Source organism: Photinus pyralis, unplaced genomic scaffold (genome assembly GCF_008802855.1).
Source record: "Photinus pyralis isolate 1611_PpyrPB1 unplaced genomic scaffold, Ppyr1.3 Ppyr1.4_LG4, whole genome shotgun sequence".
In the NCBI taxonomy this organism is placed as follows: domain Eukaryota; kingdom Metazoa; phylum Arthropoda; class Insecta; order Coleoptera; family Lampyridae; genus Photinus; species Photinus pyralis.
In genome coordinates this window covers 44,691,308-44,697,733 of record NW_022170511.1, presented here as the reverse complement: position 1 = coordinate 44,697,733, position 6,426 = coordinate 44,691,308, and the positions used below count along the sequence as shown (strand labels likewise).

At 37.7% G+C, this 6,426-nt stretch overlaps 1 protein-coding gene and 1 long non-coding RNA gene across 2 annotated transcripts; one reads left to right on the top strand and one right to left on the bottom strand.

The window, feature by feature from the left end:
• Nucleotides 1-3,420: 3,420 nt before the first annotated feature.
• Nucleotides 3,421-4,872, top strand: LOC116169172. The gene is made up of 6 exons (XM_031485199.1): nt 3,421-3,672; nt 3,719-4,194; nt 4,296-4,400; nt 4,450-4,549; nt 4,600-4,758; nt 4,810-4,872. Exons 1-6 carry the CDS (start codon nt 3,421-3,423, stop codon nt 4,870-4,872), a joined length of 1,155 nt encoding a protein of 384 aa, XP_031341059.1.
• A 1,055-nt stretch (nt 4,873-5,927) lies between these two features.
• LOC116168173 lies at nt 5,928-6,426 on the bottom strand. Its single transcript, XR_004144724.1, has 3 exons — nt 6,265-6,426; nt 6,091-6,164; nt 5,928-5,974 (listed from the first exon to the last, which is right to left on the bottom strand). It is a non-coding gene; the product is annotated as an uncharacterized LOC116168173 (long non-coding RNA).

Here is a 6,426-nt window from a genome sequence, read left to right as displayed (position 1 = left end):
GGTAAAAAAGGAAGGTTATACACTGCCTTTTTTTGAGCCCCGAAAAAAAATTCTCAGATCGACCCGGAAAAAAAAAATTTTCTTATAGAATGCGGCCTGTAGAATCCATAATTTCAAACAGTTCCAAGATTGGGCTACTAGTTCAAAAGTTACAGCCCTTTGAATTTTTTTTCGAAATTGGTTTCTAGTCTACAACTTTTGATTAAGAAGTCTAATCGAAAAAGTACGAATTGTTTGGATTCTACGCACCAAAATAAATAAGAAAAAGTCTTTTCCCGAGAAATTTTGGTGTAGTCGATTTTTGGTAAAAAAGGAAGGTTATACACTGCTTTTTTTTGAGGCCCGAAAAAAAAAATTGTCTCAGATCGACCCGGAAAAAAATGTTCTTATAGAATGTGGCCTGTGGAATCCATAATTTCAAACAGTTCTAAGATTGGGATACTAGTTCAAAAGTTACAGCCCTTTGAATTTTCTCTCGAAATTGGTTTCTAGTTTATAACTTTTGATTGAGAAGACTGATCGAAAAAGTACGAATTGTTTTGGATTCTACGCACCAAAATTAATAAGAAAAAGTGTTTTCCCGAGAAATTTTGGTGTAGTCCATTTTTGGTAAAAAAGGAAGGTTATACACTGCCTTTTTTTGAGCCCCGAAAAAAAAATTGTCTCAGATCGACCCGGAAAAAAATTTTCTTATAGAATGTGGCCTGTAGAATCCATAATTTCAAACAGTTCCAAGATTGGGCTACTAGTTCAAAAGTTACAGCCCTTTGAACTTTTTTTCGAAATTGGTTTCTAGTCTATAACTTTTGATTGAGAAGTCTGATCGAAAAAGTACGAATTGTTTTGGATTCTACGCACCAAAATTAATAAGAAAAAGTGTTTTCCCGAGAAATTTTGGTGTAGTCGATTTTTGGTAAAAAAGGAAGGTTATACACTGCCTTTTTTTGAGGCCCGAAAAAAAAATTGTCTCAGATCGACCCGGAAAAAAAAATTTTCTTATAGAATGTGGCCTGTAGAATCCATAATTTCAAACAGTTCCAAGATTGGGCTACTAGTTCAAAAGTTACAGCCCTTTGAATTTTCTTTCGAAATTGGTTTCTAGTCTATAACTTTTGATTGAGAAGTCTGATCGAAAAAGTACGAATTGTTTTGGATTCTACGCACCAAAATTAATAAGAAAAAGTCTTTTCCCGAGAAATTTTGGTGTAGTCGATTTTTGGTAAAAAAGGAAGGTTATACACTGCTTTTTTTTGAGGCCCGAAAAAAAAAATTGTCCCAGATCGACCCGGAAAAAAATTTTCTTATAGAATGTGGCCTGTGGAATCCATAATTTCAAACAGTTCTTCCAAGATTGGGCTACTAGTTCAAAAGTTACAGCCCTTTGAATTTTCTGTCGAAATTGGTTTCTAGTCTATAACCCTTGATTGAGAAGTCTAATCGTAAAAGTACGAATTGTTTTGGATTTTACGCACCAAAATTAATAAGAAAAAGTATTTTCTCGAAAAATTTTGGTGTAGTCGATTTTTGGTAAAATGCAAGGTTATACACTGCCTTTTTTTGAGGCCCGAAAAAAAAATTGTCTCAGATCGACCCGAAAAAAAAATTTCTTATTGAATGTGGCCTGTGGAATCCATAATTTCAAACAGTTCTTCCAAGATTGGGCTACTAGTTCAAAAGTTACAGCCCTTTGAATTTTCTGTCGAAATTGGTTTCTAGTCTACAACTTTTGATTAAGAAGTCTAATCGAAAAAGTACGAATTGTTTGGATTCTAAAGTACGAATTGATTTGGATTCTACGCACCCAAATTAATAAGAAAAAGTGTTTTCCTGAGAAATTTTGGTGTAGTCGATTTTTGGTAAAAAAAGGACGGTTATACACTGCCTTTTTTTGAGCCCCGAAAAAAAATTGTCTCAGATCGACCCGGAAAAAAATTTTCTTATAGAATGTGGCCTGTAGGTTTTGTCCTTTGTATTCAGATCTACAGACCCTAACATTTACAACGTATATATACAGTGAAATTCATTTAGAAGTAGACATAGGGATTTCCTCTATGTCTATTTTTAAATGACAAAAACTCTTCTGAAGGACTCCTAATTTTATGCAACCAAACTAACTTCTTAAAACAAATGAAAATTTTGCTGTCATATTGATTAATTAGAATATTATACGATGTATTCAACTGAAGAAAAAGTTCAAATTGTCAATTGGTAAAAATCCGGCAATAGTGGACACCATAAACAACCCTCACTTTCAACGGAGGATATGAAACTGAATGTTTTAATTTTGTGGAAGAAAATCCCATAAGAAACTTAAGGGAAATAAAAGCAGACTATTTACTGTAGTTTTTATGAAAATCTAGAATGACAATGGAAAATGCGTACGCGTGTTATTTCTGTTGTATATAGGAGTCTTTCAAAAGGACTTTTGTCATTTAAAAGTAGACATAGGAAATCCCTAATCACTTCTGGTACCCGAGACCCCAATCCATTCGCAACTATCCCGACTAATGTGCGTGAAAAGTCTCTAAAAGCCCTTAAGGGCATTCAACGGCCTTCTAGATGTATCTATCAACCTTTACCACCTATTATAAAAAGTGCGTGCGAGACTTGCGGAGGTTCTCTAGAACCTTAAAAGTCTTATACAGTTTTTTTGAGCTTTTAAGTGTTTTCAACGATCACCAAATGGTCTCAAATAGTCTCTTAGAATACCTAAAATGCGTATACAATATTAAAAAGGCTAATTTTAATTGTGAGGACTGAGGGTCGATCCTGGGAAGGATAAATCAATATCACATTCCTCAATTGTAGACATATTTAATTATCCACGTGATAAACAACCGCAAACCTACATTTCATTTATTTATTTACTGTCCCTCTTGTTGTAGGTATTTACCTTACGAATTGGGAAAACTGCAGAAAAACCTAATTCGGAGTAGCCGGCAGAATGCTCGAAACTAATCTAAGGAAATCTCTGCCACAGATGAAAAATTTCTACCTCAGCCCAGATTCGAACACTCGACCTCCGGGTTTGTACCCCAACGTTCTACCACTGAGCTACAAAACCGATTTCGCTATTTGATGGTTGATGCACAGGCTAAAAGACACTACCAAAACGCCGAATTCGCGACTATAATTAATTCTGTCCAAAATTCAGCAAATGGACAAATGGAAATTTATTTGTCATAATGCTTGTTTTCTCTGTTACACAATTTCGTTTAATAAATATCGATTCAATTACAAATAAATATGCTCCGTTTGATAAATTTAGAAATCGAGAGATATTGATCAAGTGCCAGTTGCATATGAGAAATTTCTTAATTAAATTTTCATCTACTTAGTCTGAAAGAGGATGAGAGGTCGCATATTGATTCAGAAATTCTTTAATTAAGTTGTCATGGCTCAATCTGTAACGAGAACGACATGCATAGTTCTACGGCAGCAATGGGGGAGTTAACGGTGGTCCAGAGGAAATCGCTCTCTTGGGGCTTACGGATGTTGGGGTTCGTAGGTATGGACGTGAATCACCAAGGCACGTTCAGCGGAATGCGGGCGATTTTTGGCAGCATTCTAAACGTATCCCTTTTTTTCCTGACCATTGTAGAGATTTTGCACCAGACTAACAGGCTAAGATCACTTCAAGGAATGCTGGAGCCCTTAGCGGGCTGTTACCAGGTTTGTGGAACAATACTTTGGCAGTAATTAGTTCGTTTCATTTTAGTGTATCATCAAGACTTTGTCTTTGGCTATAGCTCGACGTCAACTGCGAGAGCTACTTCTTCAAATCGGAAAGTTTAAAGATACCTCAGCGTTGAGCGTTGAATTACGCAATCGCCTACAGAATATCCAAAACAAGGTTGACAGATTCCTTAAGATATACATCTGTACATTATCCGTGGCGTGCGCAACTTTCATCGTACTTCCGTTGACGGAACAGAGCTTGCCTTTTCCGATCAACAGTTTGGAAATCTTCAAGGGATTTCCACAGTACAAAATTCTGTACGTCTTGGAAAGTTTTACCTTAGTTTTTCTTGCGCTTGTGGTGTTGGGATGGGATGTAATGTTTTACTCCTTTGTCTCTTGCATTTACTGCGAGTTCGAGGTGGTGAAGGATGAATTCAAAAACTTGGAGTGGAACGGGGAAGAGTTTCAGCAAAAGTTTAACGCCGCTATCGACCATCATCAGGTTGTTTTGAGGTAGGCAAAAAGACGCACCAAGACCCGTTAGTTCAAACTCAAAGACCTTTTTGTGCCAATGGTTGTAATGTGCTCGAGATTTACTAATCGTTTGCTTTCAGCTGTCTACCGAATCTTAATTCAATTTGCGAAATGACCTTACTCAACCAGTTCCTAACGATAGCGGGGACGATTTGCGCCTCTTTATTTTTACTACGATCAGAAGGGTGAGTTTGGCCAACTCTGAGTTTCGGTCCTGATTTATCCCACCTTCAGATTAGACATCTCCCACATGCTGCAGCAGCTAACATCATTAGCAGGAATACTATTCCAGTCATACTTGGCATGTTTCGCCGGTAGCTCTCTTTCCGACCAAGTTAGCGGATAACTAATTTAATCAATTGTACCAATATCGAACTGTTTCAGAGCGAATCCGTTGGGATGGTAGTTTACAGCGCACCGTTTTGGATAGATGCTCCAGTTGAGGTGAAGAAAATGATCGTAATGGTCATACAGAGATCCCAAAGGGACGAAGGCCTTGCCATACGAGGAATGGGAAAGGTAGATATGCAACTCTTCACGAAGGTAAATGGTGCTTAATCCATTTTGGCATTTATCAGACCTTGTGCATTTCAGATCGCGAAGCTCGGCGTTTCTTGCCTTAACGCAATGCTTGCACTGGACGCTGGCAAAAAATAATCGTTCTAGAGTCTAGACGCACTTAATTGCCTGCTCGTCACGTTTCTCACTCCACACTGCAACCTAACGTCAAAACACCTTGTTTTACCTTCTCTTCACAATGCAAGTTACTCACAAAGCAAAAACATTGCACCACAGTCCGTTCCTAGCGAATATTATAATATAATAGAGTGCAGTATATAGTAGAATACATAGAAGATTGCAGAAATTGTATAGTAGTGTCACGGGCAATAAAATACTGTGTAATTAACTGTTAATTTATTCGACTATAATTTTGAATTCTGAACAAAAAGCCTAGAGCCTGAATGCTACCGCATAATCGAATTATAAATCTGATCCATGAAGCCTTAAATCTAGAAGCGTAAGGCATGAGGAGGCATGGAGCCTCATTTTTATCTTGATCGAGAACCTTGACGTCGCTAGTCTTCGCGAAATTGTCAGATTCGGTCCTGAAGGCATCTGATTCTCGGTTTCTATAATTCCTCATATTTAGCATCTTCGAGTAAGAAGTCACGGATTCTGCGAACAATCACGAAAAGGTTTCCGAAGAAAACGTGTTCGTTCAATAGCCAAATTATGCATTAAAGCTCACTCGTCTCTCGTAAGCAACCGAGTTTCAATACAATAATTGAAGCATCGTGAACACGTCTGTGGTAGTTTAATCACTTACCTTCCCTCAAAAACTGATCTTCGTGTAATACTGGGTGAGGTATGAGAATCCCGGAGAACGTTCATCTTGAGAACGTATGGATTGGCTCCAATCCCCCATCGTATAGCAAATCCGTTTAGTTCACAAAACCGGCATGGCTATGAATTCATAGTCATTCCGATTCATTTGAAGTAAATTGACTGCCGTAGCGAGATGGGCCGTTTGAAAAAACATTGAGGTAAACTTTACGTAATCAAGATGATAATCTGAGAAGATGCTCACAACTCACCTAGTACTAACATGCGAAGATCAGCCGAAATTTGTAATTCTTTACTTTCCGTAGCCACTATACACACAGATGTTCACCTTCCCCCACTGATAGATACATAAAAAATAATACACCATGCTTAGAAAAAGAAAAATCCTACCTTTATAAGGCTGCCATTCTGGAATCTGAAATAGACAAAACATTACTTCAAAATGCAAAAATAAGCAGTTTTGATGAAGGGAGACATCAAAAGATGAGAGCCTCTCTTTTTTTGCGAGTTAATTAAAAAAAAAAAACTTACCCTTAGCCTTATTAAATCGGCGTCTCCTGGAAACGACCACACAACCGCAAACAGGAATGGAGAGCTGGCGGTAACTGAAAGATAAAATGGAGTATTTCAAAAAAAGGTCTAATGCCCTATTGGCGATTGATAGATTTCCAAATTGCTCTACATTAAAGACAGTGGCGTACTAACCTGATTTATCTGTTCCGCCGCATTTAAAGAAATCAGGGTGCATCTCAGAGGCTGGATCTTCACAATTTGAGGTCTTGGGAAGTATCTCCTTTGGCGCTGCGAACACACGGAAAGATCAGTAAGTTGGCCGAGTAGGCCGATCATATTTTAAAGAAACATTTG

Excerpts from the sequence above, each read along its gene's own strand:
- LOC116169172 (XM_031485199.1), top strand. The coding sequence starts at position 3,421 with ATGCATAGTTCTACGGCAGCAATGGGGGAGTTAACGGTGGTCCAGAGG. Across the intron at positions 4,195-4,295 it reads CATCATCAGGTTGTTTTGAG|CTGTCTACCGAATCTTAATT; the intron begins GTAGGCAAAAAG and ends GTTTGCTTTCAG. Across the intron at positions 4,401-4,449 it reads TTTTTACTACGATCAGAAGG|ATTAGACATCTCCCACATGC; the intron begins GTGAGTTTGGCC and ends TCCCACCTTCAG.